This window comes from Chiloscyllium plagiosum, chromosome 7 (genome assembly GCF_004010195.1).
Source record: "Chiloscyllium plagiosum isolate BGI_BamShark_2017 chromosome 7, ASM401019v2, whole genome shotgun sequence".
Classification (NCBI taxonomy): domain Eukaryota; kingdom Metazoa; phylum Chordata; class Chondrichthyes; order Orectolobiformes; family Hemiscylliidae; genus Chiloscyllium; species Chiloscyllium plagiosum.
In genome coordinates, this window is record NC_057716.1 from 23,782,103 (window position 1) to 23,806,509 (window position 24,407).

The 24,407-nt window shown below is 42.2% G+C and overlaps 1 protein-coding gene across 1 annotated transcript in view; it reads right to left on the bottom strand.

Moving 5' to 3' along the window:
• LOC122551910 overlaps window positions 1-23,769 on the bottom strand; it is a 162,593-nt gene extending 138,824 nt beyond the window's left edge. The window contains exons 1-9 of the mRNA XM_043694478.1: window positions 23,758-23,769; window positions 17,200-17,289; window positions 11,910-11,961; window positions 11,151-11,302; window positions 10,932-11,054; window positions 8,365-8,409; window positions 6,153-6,221; window positions 5,807-5,898; window positions 3,983-4,153 (exon numbers count right to left, since the gene is read on the bottom strand). Coding sequence (XP_043550413.1) covers window positions 3,983-4,153; window positions 5,807-5,898; window positions 6,153-6,221; window positions 8,365-8,409; window positions 10,932-11,054; window positions 11,151-11,302; window positions 11,910-11,961; window positions 17,200-17,283 — 788 coding nt within the window. The 5' untranslated portion in view covers window positions 17,284-17,289; window positions 23,758-23,769. The remainder of the gene's footprint in view (window positions 1-3,982; window positions 4,154-5,806; window positions 5,899-6,152; window positions 6,222-8,364; window positions 8,410-10,931; window positions 11,055-11,150; window positions 11,303-11,909; window positions 11,962-17,199; window positions 17,290-23,757) is intronic.
• Between the last annotated feature and the right edge of the window lie 638 nt (window positions 23,770-24,407).

Sequence of the window (24,407 nt, forward strand, 5' to 3'; positions counted from 1 at the left end):
GTCTCCCTGAGCCAAGAAATAGCTTTTAGTAAAAAAGGGACTAGCTTTGTGACAATGTCCCGAAATATATATAGTAATCAGTCTTGATCTCCTTGTAACAATAAACCTAATAATTGCTCAAGGATCATACACATTAATCTCAATTCGTGCTGTAAATTCATTTATTTCATTCTAAATAGTACAGATCTGTAAACACAGGGCCATTAGTTTTGCCTTTTACCAATTTTTTCATTTAACCTTCCTCACTAACTTGACCCTGTCAATCTCATGAATTTGCACTGCAACTACCAGCAATTTGCACATTGGTGCCTCAGCTTGTCACAAAGGAAACACTTAAGCCTTCAGGCATCATTTCCAATCTTTTTGGAGGTCCTGGGTCATTCCCAGCTGTCCCCTCTTGTTCCTGACCATTTTGTATTCCTTTCACTCACTACATTTTATCCTTCACAGATTTCTGTGTGTGTGTGGGAGGCGGGGGATGGTGGTGATGGGAAAAGGGCCTGGATTTGTGCAACACCTTACAGTCGTTGCTCATTTCAACCTGCATTGTTTTTGCAAGTTTCTGGTCTTCCACATGAGCTCGTTCCCCGAGGACTGAATTTTTAAAAATTATTTAAGACTATTCTTGAAGAATTATTCTCCTAAGTGCTTCATGGGTATTCTCCACCTCAAATGCTCACATCTAATGGTTAAAATGATTTTTCTTTAACCACTTAAATTCTATGTAAGTTCAACCAGCTTGATTCTAGATACTCCAACGTTTCTGCCTATAAGCCTCAGAGAACAACTTGTATGCAATTTTTGGACACCACAAAATCAGTTGAAACTTCCTCAGAAAACAAGGCTGAAACCTAATGGAGCTGTTCCTGTCAGCCTGCATTGCATGAACAAAGTTACATTTTATTGTAGCCACCTCATCTGCTTCGCTATCTTTTCTAAGGAATAAAAATAGCAGTCCAGTTCATCAAATCTTTGGAGGGTTTGCACCAAATCAGCAGCATCCCATCGGGACAAAATCCTTCCACATCAGAATATTTTTGGAGTTAAAGGTCTCTTTTATTAAGCCTTCTGTTTTCTCTCGATTATATCACTTCCTTATCTCTTTGAAATCTTGTTGCAGTTTATTAAATGCTCTTTTTTTCCTGTTTATTGTCTTTCAAGTTCAAAAGGTCTCTTTTATTAAGCCTTCTGTTTTCTCTCAATTATATCACTTCCTTATCTCTTTGAAATCTTGTTGCAGTTTATTAAATGCTCTCTTTTTTTTCCTGTTTATTGTCTTTCAAGTTCAAGTTTCCTCATTTCTATTTTCATTTCTAATTCTTATTTCTATTTTCTCATTTCCTCCTCCATTTCAAGCTGCAAATTTGATTTTCCCCATCTACATGAAGATAAATACAAATAAATACAAATCTCACCTGAACTTTATCAATTAAATCCACGGTAATGCATCTGCGATTACATTCTTATGACCCGCAACATGTACGATTTTTAAATTAAAAGTTTGTAACATAAGACGCCAATGAAATAGTCTCATATTCTTGTCTTTAAAGCATTCTAAGTATGTAAGAGGATTGTGATCCTTGTACACAACCGTCTCTGACCCATTATTTGTGACATTCACATTAAAATGTTGTCAGGCTAGTGCCAAACTCAATGGTTCTTTTTCGATCATGGAGTATTTCCTCTGGTGGATGTTGGCTTTCTTTGAAAAGTAACCAGTTCAATCCCATCCTCATCTTCCTATAGCAATACAGCTCCAACTCCTATGTCACGAGCATCCATGGTGACTTTAAAAGGTTTTGAAACGTTTGGTGTCGCTAAAACTGGTTTGGTGGTTAATATTACTTTCAAATGGTTGGCTGCTTCCTGGTATTGTTCTATCCGCCGAAACGTTGTGTTCTTCTTTAGAAAATTGGTTAACGGTGCCACTGCACTGCTGACATTGGGAACTAACTTCCGATGGAATCCGCTGAGTCCTAAGAATCGAAGTACTGGTCATGGAAATTCCTTAATGGCCTTCGTCTTTGCGTTCCATGTGGTTAACCTTCCATAACCAAGGTGAAAGTGAGGCCTGCAGATGCTGTAGATGAAAGTCAAGTGTGGTGCTGGAAAAGCACAGCAGGTCAGGCAGCATCCAAGGAGCAGGAAAATTGGCATTTCGGGTGAAATCCCCTCAACAGGAAAATGTTATGTCCTAAGAACATCGCCTCTGCTTTCATGAATTTAGTTTTGTTTAAGTTTATTACCGGTTTTGCTTCTCGTAGTTGTTCAAAAAGCTTTGCCAACTCTACCTTGTGATCTGTCCAGGACATGCTAAAGATCACTACATCATCCAAATAGACTGTACAGTCTGTTAACCCAGCCACAACTCTGTCCATGAGTCTTTATAATGTGGTGGGTGCGTTCTTCATTCCAAAGGACATCACTTTAAATTGATGGAGCCCATTTGGGGTTACAAACGCAAAACTTTTTTTTGCTGTCTCTGATAAAGGTATCAGCCAGTAATCATGCATTAAGTCCATCTTGGTGATGTAACTGGCTTTTCTGACTTTCTCGATACAATCTTCCACTCTAGGAATTTGATATGAGTCTGATTTTGTAACAGCATTGTCCTTCCGATAATTCATGCAGAATCGTTGAGTCCCGTCCAGCTTGGGAAATAAGACGATCAGTGAACTCCAGTCGGCCTGGCTTGGTTCGATGATGTTCTTCTTGAGCATGGCCTCCACCTCTTTCTGGACCTGTCTGGCTTTGAAAGGATTAAGCCAATAGGACTGCTGTTTTATCGGAGCAGTATTCCCTATGAATATTTTATGTACAAAAGCCTTAGCTCTCATATGTCTTTATACTGCAGGAACAAATCTTTCAACTGCATTCAATGCCCCTGAAACAGAGAGCTTACTGACTGGTCCCACTCCTCAAGGACTTCTTCACTTTTTAATATATTTTGAGGCACATCAAAATCCATATCATCTGGATTTGAGTTCTCACTCTGTGGAGCAGTAACAGCTGTTTCTCCAGTTCTTTCTCTCTAGTATAATATGGTTTCAACATGTTCACATTAAAGACCCGATACATTCTTTCTTTATCTGGCATCTTTACTAGAAGGGTCACCCAACTCAACTTTTTCTCAATTTGATAGGGACCACTAAACCTGGCTTTGAAGGATCTCCCATCACTGGTAACAGTATTAATACGTCATCCCCTTGGGAAAATGTCCGAGTCTTAGAGCTTTTATCTGCCACCTGCTTCATTCTGTACTGTGCCCTCTTTAGGTGCTCTTTAGCTACTCACCTACTTGATTTATTCTCTCCCTCACCTCCGACTTTGGTACTGTCAATTTTTTTTAAATTAATTTCAAACAGCCTCTCACTTCATGACTGAATATTAACTCAAAGGGAGTGACCTGAGTAGATTCATTTGGGGCATCTCTAATGGCAAACAATACAAATGGGATCCCTTTATCCCAATTATTTGGGTAGTCCTGACTGTATGCTCTCAACATGGTCTGTAAGGTCTGCTGTCACCTTTCTAAAGCTCCTTGGGATTCAGGACAATATACACTGGATTTAAAGTGCTGTATACCTAAGCTATCCATAACCTCCTTCAACAGCTTAGCAGTAAAATTTGACCTTTGGGCTGAGTGAATCTCTCTGGGTAGCCCATCCCATGTGAAGGAAGCTACATTTACCAGCCTGTTCGCCTTGATGCTCCATGATGGAATTGCCTCCGGAAATTTGGTTGACACATCCATTATGGTTCACAAGTATTGGTTCCCACTTTTAATTCTCAGGAGGGGACCTACACAATCAGTTATAACCCACATGAGTATTTCTTCAAATGTGGGAATTGGCAACTAAGGTACTGGTTTTATTACTGCCTGTGCCTTACCTATCATTAATCACCTTTTTAAATTGACCAGAGAATGAAATGGACATGAGCTCAGGTGATTTCTACATATGAATAAGAGGAGGCGACTTGCCTTTTTCTCGACTTCATGTGCTGCAAGACTTTTCTGGGAACTTTTGTGAGGTACTCCGATGGCTCTTTTGACATAGTTTCCCTATCTCTGTCTCTCTCTCTGCTGAGAGACACGTGGAGATCATCAGGTAGGAATGCTGGGAATGGCATGGGCTGGTAGGTAATCACATTGCTGCAAAAATTAAAGAACAAGATGAGGCTTGAATGAACCAAAGACTAATTTTCTGAACCAAGCTTACTCCTTCAGTGGCTAGCGAAGGCATGAGACAGCTATCAGTCTCTCACTCTTTAACACTCTTTTAGGCTTGACTTCCTCAGCCTCTAGTTAAAGGACCACCCTCTTATTCAAGAATTGAATCACTTGAACCTTCACTGTACTGCCTTCAAGGCATTAAATTTCCTTAAAAGCAGAGCTAAACTGCACACAATATTCCAGCTGTGGTCTCAACAACTTACGGGAAATCTGTAGTAGATCTCTTCAACCTTGCACTTCAATACTCCTAAAATTTAGTTTTTGTGGTCAGCAAACTTAAATATGTTATTGTTGATCTAATTAATCTAATCTAATCTAATTAAATATGTTATTGTTGATCTAATTAATAGCTTTGAATAGATAAGGCCCCAGCATTGAGACTTGTGACACTCAACCGGTTCCAGTCTACAGACTTGAAAATGTCCTGTTTATCCCTACACCTCACTACCTGCCCAACGAACAATCCTCTATTCATGCCAATACACCCCAAAATCCACAAGTTCTCATCCTAATTTCTTTTGTGTCACTTTTTGAAATGTCTTAATATTCTATATCTACTAGTTCTCCCTTGTCTGCCATATTGGTTACAACTTCAAAACACTTCCAATGAGTATTTCAAATATTATTTCTCTCTTGGGAAACCATGTTGGGGTTTCTCCAATGGAAGAATGATCATTTTTAACTGCATTGTTAAAATATCCTGAATAATATATTCCTGAATTTTCTGACAACAGAAGCCAGGCTAACTGGTCTATATTCCCTGCTTTCCTATTAGGCTGACATCAGTCAATGAGAAAGGGTTGGTAAATTAATGGATTAAGGTCCTTGCTGTGCAGAAGGCACTGCCTCCATTCAGCTCAGTTAAGTCAATTCCTGTGGCTGTAATCCTCTTACTGGATAGTGATAGAGATCAGAGACAGGAAGGCATTGAATTTCCTGGCTGAGGAGGAACTAATGGGAGAGGAAAGAGGTGCTGTCTACGGTCCTAAGTCTGATTGTGTACAGGACCTGCTATTATTAAAGCAAAATCATTCTTGGCCTGCGGGATCAGTGCAAGGCTAGCATTTATGGCCCATTCAGAATTGCTCCCTGAAAGCCTGGTAGTGGGCCTTCTTTTTGAATCACTGAGGTCAGTGTGGTGAAGACACTCCCATTGTACTGTTGGATAAGGGATCTCCACGACTTTTACCCAGCAGCCATGAAGGAATAGTAACACATCTCCAAGCTGGGATCATGTGTGTGATGTGGGTGGCGATATTGGAGGTTGACGGTGTTCCCATTCGGCTGCTTTTTGTTCCTTCAAGGTAGCAGTGGTGCCAATTTGGGGAAATGGTGTTCAGGGAACACTGGGGTAAATTGGAGGGAGCCTTATGTAGGACCTGTCAATGTTCCACATCCAGAGTGAATGAACGATGTACATAGTGATTTGTGCTAATGGCCCTCACCTTGAGCAGGACCTGAGATAATTATCAAACCTTTCCAGTTTCCATCACATTGTCCAATGATAACTGTTTCGAACCATTGAAGATTGACATCTTTCTGTGCAATGTAGCCAGAGAACATTCTACTCACTACACCTGGTCCTTCCTGCTCTCCAAGGGGGGTATCCGGAGGAAGAGGGAGGTCTCCTGGATTTTCTGTTTCTCTTTGTCAAATCTCTTCAGCTGGTGTGAGAGGAAGCAAAATTTTTTAAAAATAGAAGAGGAAAATGTCAAGGACAAGGCTGGCAAAAGATAAATTCCAGAGAGTTGAAAAGGCACATTGCTAGATTAAACATAATACCAAATCGCTGAACAGTCCCAGGGACTAACAACAGGAATTATTTAAACAGGAAACAGAAAGCGTAGAAAGCAAGAATAACATGAAAATATCAGCAAAGAACAGCCTTTGCTATCGATTCTGGGTGAAGTGACCATACCTGATTCGAGTATCCATATCCGAAATAGCCATAGGAAAAGTCTATCGACATATCAAGATTGCAAACATGCTGAAAAGTTTAACAACACATAATTATTCAAGAGCTTCACAGAAAATCATTGTTAAAGCAAGAAATAACATTCATAGCTCACCTTTCACACCCTCAGCATGTCTCAAAGCAATTCACAGACACTCAAAGTACTTTTGACGTGTGGTCACTGTTGTCTTATTGGGAAATACAGCATTTCATTTGTGCACAGCAAGCTCCCACTTAAAGCAATGACTTAAACCATGAGGTAATTGATATTTGGTGATGTTGGTTGAGAGCTAGGTGTCAGCCAAGAACTAGGAGAGATGTCTGTTCCTCTTTACTACAGTGCCGAGGGATTCTTTACATCGTCCAGTGAGGGTAGATGTGGCCCTGGATTGTTGTGACCCCATCTGCACCTCCCCACCCTATCCCGCGCCCCCCCCCCACCACTCCGTAAAAAGCATCTCCAGCACTTGCTCATGGAATGTCATCCCCGATCACATACTCATCTCTCAAAACGGGATGGAAGTGGGTACTGCAGATGCTGGAGATCAGAGTCAGGATTAAAGTGGTGCTGGAAAAGCACAGCAGGTCAAGCAGTATCCGAGGAGCAGGAAAATTGACGTTTCGGGCAAAAGCCCTTCATCAGGAATTCCTGTTGATTTTCCTGCTCCTCGGATGCTGCCTGACCGGCTATTCTTTTCCAGCACCACTCTAATCTTGTCTCAAAACTGGAGTTTGAACCCAGGATTGTCTAACTCCAAGACAGAGATCAATCACTGAGCCAGAGTTAGCCCTTGAAGAAATCATCTAGATGTAAGAGATAAATGGGGTCACATCCTGACAATGCTGTGAGAGAATGAAGAGAGATTTCCAGGCACTGAGGGAGATTTTAAATGGCAGGCTGTCTCAGTGCTTTATCAGCTTTTGTGATATGAAAGAGTCTTCTGGTTTCAACCTCAAAGAACTTGAGATCTGGGACTAAATAACTAAGTTTGCAAAACTGAACAAACTCTTCATCAGATAATTATTTTGTTTCCTTACAGGGAGTCAGACTCTCAGACTGAAACATTCCAACAGAACATTTCAATAAACTCCTGTCACCTCTGGGCCCTCATTCTGAGCCACCAGCACATGATTGCTAGGGTCAGCTTCTCTGCCTTTCTGATTTTTGAGGGTCCTCAGTTACCTGAACCCTCTCTCTATTTCTGGATCCAAATCACAGAGTAGCCAAGGGCTGCCAACTCGGAGAGAACACAGTCCTGGAGGCTTCACCATGCGACTTGCCCCAACCTCCTCTCCTGCCCCCATGTACCTCCCACAGCTCCAGCCTGCTGTTTGGACACTGGCTTCCTACACCAGTCGTGACATCTGTGTATCGCAAGATTAGGATGACCCCTACTTATTCTTCAAACAAGTCCCTCCCCACTCCCATTGCCAAGATTTTTGTAATGAATATGTGACAGAGAGTGGAGGGAAAATGCACAAGCTTCTTTTAATTTCCTGATGGAAATTCTCCTGGCTTACACACACCACCGTCCTAGAAGGATACACAGACACACACACAATCTCAGTAACACATACACTCTCTCCCACTCTTTCACATACACACATAAACTTTCTCTCTCACACACAACACCTACATACACTCTCTCTCTCTCACACACTCACCTACATACACACTCACCTACATAATCACACACACATGCACACCCCCACATACACTCACACACACAATACACACTCACCTACACTCACACATGCAACACACATTCACCATACACTCAAATGCACACATACACACTCACCTACATACACACACAACACACATTCACCATACACTCACATGCACACATACACATACAATACACACTCACTTACATCCACTCATCCACTCACACCCTCACCACACATACACACACACATAAACACACGCACGCACACACACACATACACACACATTCTCGCTTACATATTTATACATACACATATGCGTTCACTCATATGGTTCTGCTTGCAATCTGAAGTGAAATCAACCTGAATGTGAAGCATAGTTCCTTCATTTAAACTTCTCCAATATTAGAGTGAGGGAGAGAAACACAATCTGCAATCAATAAATGAATTTATGTCTACATTGCACCTTCAGCCTCCTTTATACTGGCCACCTGGTCTTAGTACTCACCAGATTCTTGATCCCGAGTTCATACATGTCCGAGACAGAAACTTGCTGAAAGACAAACAGACCCAACAATGACTGCTCCTCAAAGAGGTAACTTGCAACTGTTTCGAGCATCTTTAACAGAGAAATAACTGCCACAAATCATTTGGCAGAGGCTGGCATGAGCAAAAGCAAATCAGTTGCTCAGTAAAGTAGGATCGGTGAACAAGCTTGGATCATAGGAGGAGGTTTTAAAAGGTATCTTAACTGTGGAAGTAGAGATAGCAAGGCCAAAATGAGAATTTAAGAGGGGCAATGAGGTGGGTTGGGAGAAGGGGCCAGGCAGGTGAAGGCACAACCATCAATGGTGGGTACCTCCACCCTATTAAGTTGACTTTCCTCTCTGATTACCAATTTCTGAAGTTCAATTTCTCGCTCTTTCTCTCTTTCTTCAGCTAGGGCCTTCCTCTCCTGTTCATTTTCCTCTGGTTTTAGTTGTAATTCAAACTGTTTCATTTCCTTTTCTCTTTCTTTTTGTTCTGCCAGGGCTGTTCTCTCTTCTTCTTTTGCCTCTAATTCAAGTTAGTTCATTTGCAATTGAATTTTAGTTATTTCCAAAGATGCTGATGACTGATCCAGCAATGTTAAATGTTGAGTTACTGCTGCAAGTATCTCCCCTTTCCTCACAGAGCCAGGCAATCCCGACTCCAGTCTGTCTGCCAGGTCCAACAGCTTTGCTTGCTCATGTTCTGTAAAACTCCCAAAGTCACTTCCTCCATCCCCAGGAAATTCATAGTGACTGAAAGAGCCATTACGACACAAGGCACACCCTGATTAAACCAACTGAATTCAACTCCCAAACCAAAAGACACTAACTTGTCGACTTTGAATCCAACAATCCGAAGCCCATTTTGGAATTATAGATTTCTATCCCGACAATTTGTTATGGACCAGACCAGACCAGACTGCCTCAAAATGTATTAAAAGGTAGCCCACACCCTAACTTTTCCTTATTTGAAAGGTACACGTGAAGTGCATGTTCCAGACGTAATGTAACTGGTCAAACAACTAGACATTAAGCAAAACACAATTTATTTAAATGCTATAGTTAAAATACAAACCAAAGAAGGAGGAATTTACAATACTGGAAATATTGGAAAACAATATTGGAAAACATAACCAAATAATACATACAGTAACTATTACTAATTAACTGTCCCAATACAGTAACAACTCATAACCACACACCTTGATAAAAAAGTAAATTCAGACACAGATTCTTACATTTGGTTCTCCAAACCAGGTAGGAAAAAAGAAATTCAGAGAAATTCCAGAGAAAGTAGCAGTTAGGAATCATTCACTGAAGCTCCCAACTCTTCTGAGACCTCAAACAGCTTCTGACTACTGAAGCTAAAAAAAAACACTAGAAGGCCTGGTCTGTGAGAGCCAGCTATTCAGGCTGCAAAAAACAGAAGGCCTCCAAAGATGTTTACTTAAGCCATCTTTGGTATTTGGTTCATCAACTCAGCCTTACAATCTTTCTTTCAAAAAAACCAGGACAGCATCATCACAGATGGAACAGTGACAAGGAAGGTAAGAACAGAAGCAGGTCATTTGGCCCATTCTGTATCCTAGAGTTTCCACATGCAGAGGGCTTGATCTCCGTGGAGAAGTTATGTGTCTTGACACACAATAAGAACAACAATTAGAGTTCCTGCTCCCCACTCATCCCCTCCCCTATACCCTTCTAACTAGTCACAAATTGCGAGGACTCTGAGGACTGTCAGTGGTCTAATGGAAGAGGCTATTCTTTGTTCCATTCCTCCTGCCCCTCCCCTGACAGCTCAGTCAGACCAGGCCAGTTTGGGAGAGCCGATCAAGGGCAAGACAAGAGAACTATGATGTGCAGTTTTCTTCCTAGCCATCTCCCCTCCTTTGAGTGCACTGTCTCCTTGAAACTTGCTCTGTCGGCCATTATCTGTGTTTGAGTGTTGACAGAAATGTTCTTGTCTGCCCTCCACACACACGTACTTTGGGTAGAATAGTGACTCAGAACAGGAGTTTGGTTCTCACAATTCCACCACCTAACAACCTGCAACCTCACCCCCAACACACGTACGCCCAAACCCCTCACCCCCTGCCACCAGCATACCCCAAAATCCCAGGCATTAAAAAACTACCTCCATGACCTTAAGGTCACTTGGCTAACTTGACGTAGGACAACAAATAAAATGGACTTTCGGCTTTGTGTGGATTAGTTACTCAAGCGTGTGACCTGCTACAGAAACATGATGCCTCATACAACAACAACATGCATTTATGGAACACTGTTAACAACTTAACACACTGTCCAAAAACCTTATTTGGGTCAATGTACCACGGACTCACTTCGGACAGCTGACCAAAAATGTAGCCAATGAGATAGGAATTCAGGAGAAGAGAACTGAAAGATTGAGGACCTGGGGCTGATGACCTCAACAGCTGAACGTGCCCATCGATAGTAGAGTGAATGAAACTTCTAGAAGCTTCTTCACTGGTTGCCTTTCAGTCTCAGATAAGGTCATTGATGGTTGTTACGTGAAGAGACTTACTTGGACAATATCAATAAGCTGAAGATTTGTTCGCCCGAGGAGTTTTTGGCTGTCACTCATTCGCTCAATCCCCAGTAGCTCAACAATGACCTTGTTCCTTACATCATTCTTCCCTCTAGGAATCTAGCAGAGAGTGAGAGTTAGAGTGATAAATCAAAATACTTAGTTGGTTTCCCTCCAAAAGTATCTGCTCATCAATTAGATGTTTTTATACAATACCTGGACACAGAAATATTTGACTTCTTCAAAGGGAATGACCATTTTTGACTTTTTCATTTTCAGGAGTTCCCTCAGGTGGTGTGGCATGGTACACTTCATGACTTCACCCACAGTGATCCGAATAACCAGCAGCATTCTCTTCTTTAGAACCACTGAAAGTTGGATCACTTAAAGAGAACAATTCAGTTTCTGAGAGAGGGTGGGCAGGGGTCAGTTAGTTAATACCCCAAACCAACCTCCACTCGGATGATCAGCCTGACATTTCCCCCAGGGTACACCCGGCATAATTGGTTCACTCCTCACTCATCTCACCAGCAGGTGGCAGCACGTGGCTCAGTTGTTTGTGGCTTCAACAGCTTCAGATTTACCAACATTTTAAATTGTCCAAGATCCCAATTGCTTTGGTAACTACTATCCTGGAATGTCCTTAACATATCTAAGAGCACAAAACAACCTGATCCCCTACAAGTTGCAACTTCAGGAGACTGATCTCCATGGAGAAGGCTTATTTCATCCCAGCTTTCTGAAATATCACCTCCACTTCTCCACATTGATCCTCTTAGCCCGAATCTGCATGAATCTAATTTTTGACTTCATCGTTCTTGCTAGTGTTGTTTGCCAACTCCTGAACACAGTGGATTGAAACTAAGGTTTCAAAAGGCAAAAGGACAATGGTATAACTCACCAGGATATTGTCAGAGAGAAAAGCTCTATCAAACATCTGAGAACAGTCAAGCCTTCAGCTGATAAAAAGGATACAAGTATTGGAAAAGTCTTTACAATGTCTTATATGAAACACCACACAACCAACCTGCAATGAAAAATGGAAAGTTATTAAGTTGAAACAATGTTAAAGGTTTAGTCTTGTAGCATATGCTGGTCATATCCTTCCCTCTGGACCCAGTGGTATGGGTTCAAGTCCCAATTCAGGACATGACATGTCCAACAAGATGATTACTGACCCATCATTCCTATGGTGGTCAGTGAATCTCGTAGTTAGTCAGAACCTGTCGAAGGGAATGGCAAAAGCATGCATTTAAAGGGTGTAATAGCCTAATGGCATTATCCATTAGTCCAGAATACTCAGGTAATATTCTGGGGACCTGGGTTCAAATCCCACCATGGTAGAATTTGAATTCAAGTTTTTAAAAATTTGGAATTAGGAGTCTATTGACACTTGTTGGGGAAAAGCCTGTTTTGCCTCACTATCGCCCTTTTGGGAAGAAAATCTGCCAACCTTATCTGGTCCTCTCTATGTGTGTCTCCAGACCAATGGGTCAATGAGGCAAGCAAGCCACTCAATGGGAGAACCAATTTGGTATGAGGAATAAGTGCTGACTGAGCCAGTTACGCCTACAATTGGTAAATGAATGAATGAGTGAAAAAAAAAGCTTTCCAAGTATAATCAAATGTCAATACAGGCAAATCCATGGCCACCAATGTCATCTTGGATGCAGTACCTGAAGAGAAAGCGCAAGGATCTTTTTGTTACTGTGTGAACAATTGACCTGAAAATTCTGAAATCATAAACTATTTACCTTTCGTTAGTGTCTCAGCTGAGAAATAAATTCTTCACGTGAATCCTGGAAAACTAGAAAATGGATGTGCCACTGACAAGAATCAGATGCACACAGAGCTGCTCTCGTCCCCTGCTTAATCCACTGCTACCAGGAAAAAGACTCAGTGCTGAATGAGGGGCCATGGTTATGGTCTCATTCCACCGGACAGCCAGTGGAAACCCCACTGTGGCCATATCTAAGGGTCCCGATGGTGTTACACAGCCATCAGGCAGTTACCTACCTGCTGTCAGAGATGGGGCAGGCACTCTTCAGTCCCAACAGCACCACTGGGAGCAGTGGCCATTGCTGGGATTGCAGGGATTTCTGGAGCTGCAGAAGGAGATGGAGGCCCCTAAAGAAGCTGAATGGGGTGAGCTGGCCCGAGCTGGTCAGCAAAATCCTGGCAAATAAGACTGTAGCTGAGAGCCAAGAGTGGCTCTTCCACAGGGAGACCATCAGTTTTTACTGGGCCTTTCCACATGGCACAAAAGGTCACTCCATTCCTGCTGCAATTCTCAATGAGCTGAGGGGCTGAATGACAACCTCAGTCTTCTCCAGATTTAATCAGGGTGAGGAGGAGTGCTCTTACCCCATAACTTCCCACATAGCCATATGGATTACCTCATCTCCCAGCCCAGTCTTTGGGTGAGAGCAAAGGTGGGGGGGGGTGATGGAAAGCATGATATCCTATCCACCTTGTGAGTACAACTTTAATAGTGTGTAGTACAATTCAGGTTGTTTCTGCCTATTCTCTGAGGTTTGTTGAAGCTGGGTAAACTCTTTGTTCAATGGCTGCTTGAAGTTATTTCAATAAAGGAGTTAATAACTTACATTTTTGTGATAATTAACACCCTGCAGTTGAATTTTAATGTTCATTGATTGAGCTCAGCTCATTGGGGTGTCATGGTGGCTCAGTGGCTAGCACTGCTGCTTTACAGTGCTAGGGACCCTAGTTCTATTCCTGCCTCGGACAACTGTCTGTGTGGAGTTTGCACATTCTCCCTGTGTCTGTGTGGGTTCCTTCCCACAGTCCAAAGGTGTCCAGGTTAGGTGAATTGGCCTTGCTAAATTGCCTGTAGTGTTAGGTGGATTTGTTAGGGGAATGGGTCTGGGTGGGTTGCTCTTTGGAGGGTCATGTGGACTTGTTGGGCCGAAGGGCCTGTTTCCACACTGTAGGGAATCTAATATATTAAAAAATCATTAAATTCCTCTTTCAGTGATGTAACCTAGGAAATGCAAGATTCTCCAATCTCATGATGCAGTTGTAGGTTTCCCAAAAGGTGGCAACAACGTTTCTGAGCCAGTCAGTTCCTATATCTTTACCCCAATGTGTTTCCTTCTTTTCTATAATATGGCGCCCACAACTGGACACCATACTCCAGCTGAGGTCTAACAAGTGTCTTGTACAATGTGGTGGTGAATTCAATATTAGCAATTGGGGAAGGGAGAGGCAATGAGAGGAGAAAGAGTTGCTTTGAAACAGATAGAGAGGGTCAGGAGCAGATGAGATGAACAAGAATAGAGGATGATCGGGAAAGAAAGTGGATGGTAAAAGAATGAAAACTTAAGCCAAAATGACTTTTGGAATACTGTATTCAATTCTGTTCTCCCTCCTATAGGAAGGATGTTGTGAAACTTGAAAAGGTTCAGAAAAGCTTTACAAGAATATCGCCAGGAGAGCCTGAATAGGCTGGGGTTGTTTTCTCTGGAGTGTCAGAGGTTTATAAAATCATGAGGTGCATGGATTGGATAAATAGACAAAGTCTTTTTCTGGGATGAGAGAGTCCAAAAGTAGAAGGTTTAAGTGAGAAGGGATGATTTAAAAGGGACTTAAGGGGCAACCTTTTCACGCAGAGGGTGGCCTATGTATGGAATCAGCTGTTAGAGCAAGTAGTGGAGACTGGGACAATTATAACATTTTAAAGGCATCTGGATGGGTATATGAATAGGAAGGGTTTAGAGGGATATGGGCCAAATTCTGACAAATGTGACTAGATTAATTTAGGATATCTGGTTGGCATGAATGAGATGAACTGACGAGTCTGTTGCTATGTTGTACAGCTCTATGACTCTATGATTCAATATGTGTCTTCTTTAAATGAGAAAATGGTATTATGCTGTTATCATATCTTTAAGGATATTTTAGTTGTACAACCAGAATTAGTTTGAGTTCTAATCAGTGTGGCATTGTGGGACTGCTAGTGGACTGGTTACATAGAGGCCCAGGCTAATGTTATGGGGACATGGGCTCAAATCCCGACGTAGCAGATAGTGAATTTTGAATTTAGTAAAATCTAGAATGCAATTCTAGCTTAATAGCAAGCATGATGATTCTTACAAAAACCCATCCATTTCACTAATGTCCATCAGGGAAGAACTCTTAACTGCCCTCTGAAATGGGTTGGTAAAGTCAAGGGTAATTAGGGATCAGCAATGACCACATCCCATACAATAATAAAAGAAAAATAATCCTTTAACATGTGCTCTTTCCTCAAAGAAATATTTTGCAGCTATTTCTGATAAAGTTAAATGACAGTCATTCATTAAATATCATGATTTAAGCTTCTCATCCGAAACATTTTGCATAAATGTAGGAATGTTTACTTTTCCTCTAACAGACTTAGCTGACACCGGTGTCCAATGCTAACTGCTATTTCCTGGGTTTCCCATGTGATTATGCCCCTTGCAGTTTTGGTGAGAGTGTGTGTTGTCCTTCCAAGCTTTTTCACAGTTTCTTTCTTTCGAGCTGTATAAACTCATTGAGATAGGATTGCTCATGTTATTTGTGCTGCTGCTCCATTAATCCCTGGCTGCCTTGTGCCAGAAGCTGACTGGCTCAATATATTATTGAGCTGCTGAATACTTAAAGATACCCTCGCAGATTTTTCGGTGCAATTTTTCTTTCCCATACGAGAACAAAAGAGAAATATTCCTTCATGTGTGCTCTTCCCTCAAAAAAAATTGCAACTATTCCTAATAAAGTGAAATCATAGTCATTCATTAAGTATCATGACTTCAGCTTCTCATCCTAGATAAGTGGATAATGGTGAGGTCATGCGTTTTGGTAAAAAAAAATGGGAAGTCAACCTTTTATCTAAATGGGGGAGATACTTTGGGGTGCTCCAGTGCAGAAGGATCTAGGTGTCCTTGTTCAAGAGTCACAGAAAACTTGCATGCAGGTACTGCAGATAATAAAGAAAGCGAAAGGAATGTTGGCTTTCATAGCTAAAGGAATTGAATACAAAGGTAAGGAAGCATTGCTGCAACGATACAAGGTATTGGTGAGACTGCACCTGGAGTATTGTGCACAGTTTTGGTCCCTTATTTGAGGAAAGATGTAGTGGCATCGGAGGCAGTTCAGAGGAGGTTCACTCGATTGATCCCAGCGATGAAGGGTTTGGCATGTGAAGAGAGATTGAACAGTTTAGGCCTATACTCTCTGGAATTTAGAAGAATGAAGGGAGATCAAATTGAGGGATTCAAGATGATAAAAGGTGTGGACAAAATAGACATAGAATGGATGTTTCCTCTTGTGGGGAATTCTAGGACGATAAGTCATAGTCTTAGGATAAGGGGTAGCAAACTTAAAACCGAATTCAGGAGAAGCTACTTCTCCCAAAGGGTTGTGCATCTGTGGAATTCACTACCCCAAAATGTATTGGATGCTGGGACAGTGAGTAAATTTAAGGAGGAGTTAAATGGATTTTTAGTTGGTAATGGGTTGAAGGGTCATGGGGAGGAGGCAGGAAAATGGGGCTAAGGAGCATGTCAGCCAGGATTCATGGGTGGAGCAGACTCGATGGGCCGAATAGCCAAATTCTGCTCCTATATCTTACTAACTTATGAGCTTCCCACATGCACTGCTTTTCAGCAACTCACATGGGACAGTGGGGCCCACCTCTGCAACCATGTTTGGTTCCCAGTGTTGGCAGCCTCTTATGCTCTCGCGATTGTGTTGACTTGAACCACCTAGAATGCTTTGGATTCACTGCTGCCAATCTCCCTTATTGCCATAAGTCATAATTGGGTGCCCAATTTGGTCCTAATGGGCATAGCTTGTCTCCTGTTTCAGTTAAGCCAGTCAAGTTCTAATGTCTGATACACGTTGCCCTTTACCCTGGTCCCGGGAGAGCAACACAATCACAAAGTCACAGTCAATTTACCTCCTGTCTATCTACTTTCCAACAAACATTTGGTTGTACTTGTGTACTGCCTCCTCAGCCCTCGCATAGTCACCTGCCTCATGATATGAGGAATATGCTCTAGATGCATTCCCCACGATGTTGTCACTCTCACTGGTATTCAATTACTGGGGCTGGTTTAACAGTGCCATACTCCTGGAGGATTCCTGCCTCCTCCAACTTTGTAGGATCGCCACCTTAAACCTTCCCAACACACGCACCCCCTCCTTCCCCTTTGCCAAAGCAACCTCAAGTAGAGCACACGGCCTGGTGTGTGAAAGTTCACCGAGACTGGAGCAAATAACTCACCGGGTCATCCACAGCTATTAGATGAGCTTGGGAAAGAGCCGCCGCATCGACTTCACCTTCTTCTTCTTGAGTCGGAATTCCCATGAAACGCTGTAAGAAGATAATGTGCCGTGTAGTTTTGGAAATGTTTAACCAGTAACTAAAACCCCATTGAAAGGAATGGCTCAGAGATTCTCGGAAAAGATCAGGTTTGCCTCTGAGGGTGATGATGAGCAGAGAGGAGATATTCCATTGGCTCCCTCTTCTTGGCAGCAGTCAAGTTAAAGATCATAAACTATTGTCCATTAAAAAACAAACATTCTGGAAAAGCTCTTTGGAGATTGAAAAAAACCGAAGGTTAATGTTTCAGATCAACCCAAGTGATTGATAGCTTTTCGCTCTAATTCAGAGCCAATATCGATCAGGAATATTTCCCTGATAACTTAAGCCTGCTGAGTTCAAGCCCTTCAATCTCACATAGGCTCAGAATTGGGTCCGTAGATTCCCCATAACTATCCTACAGGGGACGAAATTGCCCATTAATGTTAACTTTCTCCAAATAGACTGTTTAAATTTTAATACGCTTTAGCAATGATATAAATGTCCCAGCTATTTTAAGGGTGTGGAATTTCTCCCTTCAGAATATATACTCCTTACTTAAGGATGAAATAAAGAGTCAATGGTAACAGAAAATAACTTAAATAAGATAATTTAAGAGAGAATATTTTAAGGTGATAAGTAAACTACTATGCCAAAAGTCAAGTTTGATAACTATCGAAGAATATCTAACAATATGCAAGAAGAGAAAACTCATCAACAGTTAAAGTAAAGTTTTATCTCAGGGTCCTGAATAATTTATGGTCTCCTAATGGGAAGAAAGTATCTTTCCAGAAATATTATCTGAGAGTTTCTAATACTTCTGAAATTTCACTGGAAGTGACTTATTTTTACATTGTTCATCACCTCCTGCTTTATGTTAACCCTCTATTTATTTCCTCTCACATTCATCTCGTGCTATATCATTTAACATTGCTCAGTCAAGCTTCCCTTATGAAGTTGTAAGTGTTTATCGAGTCAATTTGCTAGTGGTGTTCAATGACACTTAAAGGGAGACTTCTTTCATTTCTTATGTATTCTTGACGATTTATGGATTTTTAAAAAGTTCTTAATTTAGTTTATTTCCACATTTCTATCTGTTTTTGTTGCTGGCTCTTGGTTTGTAAAGATTTTCATGGGACAAGGAACTTTGCCTTTTTTTTAGCAGTTGGGTGCTTCCGATATTCCTCCTGTAATTAATACTTGGGGTGGCGCGGTGGCTCAGTGCTTAGCACTGTTGCCTCATAGCACCAGGGACCCAGGTTCAATTCCAGCTTTGGGCAAGTGTCTTTGTGGAGTTTGCACATTCTCCCTGTGTCTGTGTGGGCTTCCTCCCACTATCCAAAGATGTGCAGGTCAGGTGAATTGGCCATCCTAAATTGCCCGTAGTGTTAGGTGCATTAGTCAGAGGGAAATGGGTCTGGGTGGGTTACTCATTGGAGGGTCAGTGTGGACTTGTTGGGCCGAAGTGCCTGCTTCCACACTGTAGGGAATCTAATCTAATACTATATGTTCACACCTAGGTGGGATGAAGCCATGTCTCTTTCCTGGCCAGTCTGAAATTCAAAGTGATCCTTTGAGTTTTATTTTTCCTTTATCTGAAATGAAGTCTTTAATGATTAACTTCTTGTTCTACATGAATCGCTATCTTTAAATGTTTGTTACTACCTATGCATGTGATTGATTGCAATGCTATCTAGTTTCTGTAAATAATAGAGACTGAAATATGTTCAAGATTTTGAGAGTTGTGCTCATTTCAAGTTTGAGGAGGACAACGCACTAGAGTCAATGAAAGAAGTGCAAAATAATTGGGGTAAACCACTTAATCAAAACCGATATGCTATCAAGTGAAAAATCCCTTACTGTTGAACAGGCCGTTAATAAAAAAGGCTGAAATTAAACTGGATGTGAAACACATTAAGACTGTAATTATTGAGAAGCAATCTGATTATTAGTGTATTCCTTTAATGAGCACAAACTTCCCTCGTCAAAATATTCAAGCAATGACGCAGAAGATCACTGTTTAAAGAGAAAAGGAGATAGTGAGGACTGCAGATGCTGGGGTGTCAGAGTTGATAAAGTGTGGCATTGGGAAAAGCACAGCAGGTCAGGCAGTATTGAGGAGCAAGACAGTAGGTGTTTCGGGCAGGAACCTTGCTCAGTACTGAGGAGGGAGAAGGGAGCTGAGAGATGAGTAAGGGTAGGGGGGGGTAGGTGTAGGGGAAAGCAAGGTGAGATAGCAATAGGTGGGCAAAGGTAGGAGGTAATGGTGATAGGTCAGTGGGAAGTGTGGAGCAGATAGGTGGGAAGGAAGATAGACAGGTAGGTCACGTCAAGAGGGCGGATATGAGTCGGAGGGTTGGATCTGGAATTGGGCTGGAGGGAGGGGAGATTTGGAAACTGGTGAATTCAATGTTCATGCCTTGTGGTTGGAAGCTCCTGAGGTGGAAGATGAAGTGTTCCTCCTCCAGTTTGCTGGTGGTCTGGTGTAAATGGTGAAGGAGGCCCAGAATGGATATGTCCTCAGGGGAGTGGGAATGAGAGTTGAACTGGATGGTCAGAGGAAGGTGGGGTTCGTTGGTACACAATGGACCAGAGATGTTCTCTGAACCATTCCACGGGTTTGCTTTCGGTCTCTAGGAATGATGGTGTGGGAGATCAACCAATGTAACAAGGCTGGAAAGTACATAGCAAATAAAGGTTATGAATCTGTGGAACTCATTTCCTCAAAGAGCAGTTGAGGCTGGCTCATTAAATATATTCAAGGCTGAGATGTACAAAGTTTTAATCAGTAAGGGAATAGAAAAAGGCAGGCAAGTGGAGCTGTGATCTGATCGAATGGTGGAGTCGACTGGATGGGCTAAATACCTCTGCTCCTATATAACCTTAAATAGTACTGGTGGAGTTGATGACTTCTGTGTAAGAGGATCATTTAACATGCTGAACCTTATCAGCAGGGTCTGACCTGAGAGGCACATTCTCAATATTTCATCTGTATGCCCTTTCTACACTGCTATGAAGCTGACAACTTACCTTAATGAGTCCAGGGTTCTTCATGCTTTGGGACTGGCTCCTCTTAGAGCGTGGACTGCCGTATCTGGAACTGCTGGATTGCTTTCTATCCGTACCAGGTAAGTTTAAGTTCTGAAATAACTTCTTGGGCATACTTGTCTGGGACACACTGACATCAAGGATGTCAGTACTCACATCACTATGGCTGGTCATTTCTGCCAAAGTTGTTGGTAAAATGCTGCCATAAGAATGGCTCCTTGGTTGTGGAATATGCAGCTTATCCATGATTGAGTTCTGACAGCCTTGGATTCGCAGATGTTTGGCTCACAGCCCTTTTGTTGGTATTAACATTGCATCCAGTGCACACTAACTGACCAAACCAACTTGGCATATGTTTCTAACCCTCTGATCTTTGTTTTCCCAGGCACTGGGCGTTGGTTTTGTTTTGAAACAGGTAACCATGGCACCACAGAATGTAGTGTCCTTTACATCATAATATTCACTCCAACTTTGTCAATGATCAAAGCAAGTACTGTCTTTAAGAATAAGTTTGATAAGACTCACATTTCAGTGATCTCAGCTTGCTAGTCACTCCCTGTGTTAATCAGTTTTCAAAATATTTCAGCTCACTAGCTGCTAAAACAGCAAAATAGTCCTAAGTTCCTCAAGTTACCACTGTAATTCTTGTTGCTTGATTTTGTATGCAGGCTTATGTATTTTCTTCTTGCTGAAGATTTGAGTTATGAGGGATTGTGCAAAACGAATTTACCTTAGATCTGTGGATCAACTGCTTTACCCTCATCCAACTGTTTGGTCACCTTCTCAAAGAACTCAATAAGGTTTGTGAGACACGATCTACCTTGCACAAAACCGCGTTGACTATCCCTAATCATGACTTTGTAAACGATTAGGAATATTCCTCTCTCAGTGATTATAAATCCTATCTCTTATAATCTTTTCCAACACTTTACCCACAACCGAAGTAAGGTTCATTGGTCTATTATTACCAGGACTGTCTCTATTCCCCTTCTTGAACAAGGGGATAACATTTGCTATCCTCCAGTCTTCTGGTACTATTTCTGTAGACAATGACAACATAAAGATCAAAGCCAAAGGCTCTGAATTCTCCTCCCTGGCTTCCCAGAGAATCCTAGGATAAATCCCATCTGGCCTAGTGGACTTACCTATTTTCACACTTTCCAGAATTGCTAACACCTCCTCCTTGTGAACCTCAATCCCATTCAGTCTAGTAGCTTGTAGCTCTGTATTCTCCTCAACAACATTGTGTTTTTCCAGTGTGAATACTGATGAAAAATATTCATTTAGTTCTTCCCCATCTCCTTGGACTCCACACACAACTTCCCACTACTGTCCTTGATTGCCCCTAATCTTTTTCTAGTCATTCTTTCATTCCTGATATACCTATAGAAAGCTTTAGGGGTTTCCTTGATCCTATCTGCCAACGACTTCTCATGTCCCCTCCTGGCTCTTCCTAGTTCTCTCTTTAGGTCTTTTCTGGCTAACTTGTAATTCTCAAGTGCCCTAACTGAGAATTAGCTCCCTCGCTCGACAACTTCCTCCCTGCCTGACAGATACATACTTATCAGGGACCCACAGTAGCTGTTCCTTGAATAAGCTCCACATTTCCATTGTGCTCATCCCCTGCAATTTCCTTTCCCATCCTATGTATCCTAAATCTTGCCTAGTCACATCATAATTATCATTCCCCCAGCAATAACTCTTGTCCTACGTTATATCCCTTTCCCTTTTCATTGCTAAAGTAAACATATCCAAATTGTGGTCACTATCACCAAAGTGCTCACCTATACCCAGTACCAAATCCAATGTGGCCTTGCCTCTTGTTGTCCTGTTTACATACTGTGTCAGGAAACTATCCTGCATACATTGGACAAAACCTGACCCATATTAAGTACTCAAGCTATTGTATTTCCAGTCAATATTTGGAAAGGTAAAGACATCCAGAACAATTACTCTGTTACTCTCACTCCTATCCAGAATCAGCTTTGCTATCCTTTCCTCTGCATCTCTGGCACCAAATGGAGACCTATAGAAAACCATTTTTTTTCCTGTTTCTAACCTCAGTAAATGAATCCTCAAATGTCCTTTCTGCCACCGTAATACTGTCCTTGACTAACAATGTCACACCTCCCCCTCTTTTACCATCTTCTCTGTTCTTACTGAAACATCTAAATCCTGGAACTTGCAACAACCATTCCTGTCCCTGCTCTATCCATGTCTCTGAAATAGCCACAACATTGAAATTCCAGGTACCAGCCCATGCTGCAATTTCATCCACCTTATTCCGGATGCTTCTGGCATTGAAGTAGACACATTTCAAACCATTTTATTGCTGGCTGGTGAACTCTTATGACTTTAAAACCTCATTTCTGACCTCACTACTCTCAACCCCTGGACACTTGGACTACAATTTAGGTTCCCATCCTACTGCTGAATTAGTTTAAACCCTCCCACAGAGCATTATCAAATATCCCCCCCCAGGATGTTGGTACCCCTCTGGTTTGGGGGAAGACCATCTTGTTTGGAGAGGTCCCACTTACCCCAGAAAGAGCCCCAATTATCCAGGAATCCAAGACCTTCCCTCCTGCACCATCCTTGTAGCCACATGTTCAACTCTTTTCTCTATCTATTACTCATCTCATGAGTATGTGGCATGGGCAACAAACCAGAGGTAACAACTCTGTTTGTTCTAGCATGAAGCTTCCACCCTAACTCCCTGAATTCCCGCCTTAAATCCCCATCCCTTTTCCTACCTATGTCGTTGGTGCCTTTGTGGACCACAACTTGGGCCTGCTCCCCCTCCCCCTTAAGGATCCTGAAAACACAACAAGAGACATCACAAACCCTGGCACCTGGGAGGCAACATACCAACCGCGTGTCTCTCTCGTTCTTACAGAACCTCCTATCTATCCCCCTAACTATGGAGTCCTCAATGACTAATGCTGTGCTCCTCTTCCTCCTTCCCTTCAGAGCAACAGAGACAGACTCTGTGCCAGAGACCTGTGCCCCATGGCTTACCCTTGGTAAGTCGTCCCCCAAACAGTATCCAAAACGGTATACTTGTTATTGAGGGGAACGGCCAAAGGGGATCCCTGCACTGCCTGCCAGTTCCCTTTCCATCCCCGACTGTAACCTATCTCCCTTCTTCTTGTACCTGAGGAGTCACTACCTCCCTGTAACTCCTCTCAATAACCCCTTCCGCATCCCAAATGATCTGAAGTTCATTCAGTTCCAGCTTCAGTTCCCTAAATTGGTTTTCGAGGAGCTGGAGTTGGGTGCACTTCCCACAGGTGCAGTCACACTAGTGGTGACCCTTATCTCCCACATTCTGCAGGAGGAACATTCAACTGCCCTAACCAACATTCCCACTATTCTAAATTTCCAAAGAGATTGTAGAAAAATAAAGAGTAAAAAATAAACGAGTTACCTTACCAATCTGGCACACAGAACCTTTATTTTTGGTTAGAGGAGGAGAATGGGTGGGAGTCACTACCTAAGTAGTGTTTCGGGTGACAGAACCACCCAAGTATATGACTTCATTTACTCAGCAATCCTGTGACCAGTCTTGCTCAGCGTGTACTTCGTCTATTCATGAGGTAAGTATTCAAATCAGTGATTCATCTTACCGTCAGCCTCCTGGTCGATGCTCCCACTCTGATCACTGCTGCAACCTTTTTTGCAACATGGTATGTTTTCCAACATTGCATCAGGTCGAGGCAAAACATGTTTATCTACAATTTAAGTACGTTGGCTTGTATATTAAACATTTGGCCTCGATCTCCATTGGGATTCCACAATGTGATGTTCAATGATCCATTCAAGCCATCAATGGTGCACAATTTACCCAGAATACCTCACGCTAAAGGAAGTTTCCTATCAGTGTCAATGGAAGGCTTGTGTGCAGGTGCAAGGTCATCCTTCACGGAGTGAAGAACGGCTGGTATCCATGAAACCGTTAGTGAACAGAGTAGGATGCCTGGACACCACTGGTGAGCAGAGGAAGGAGGAGGATCTGAAAACTGCCAGTGATCAGGGGAGGAATAGGGAGATTGGGGTCTGGAAACTGCTGGTGAGGAGAGAGG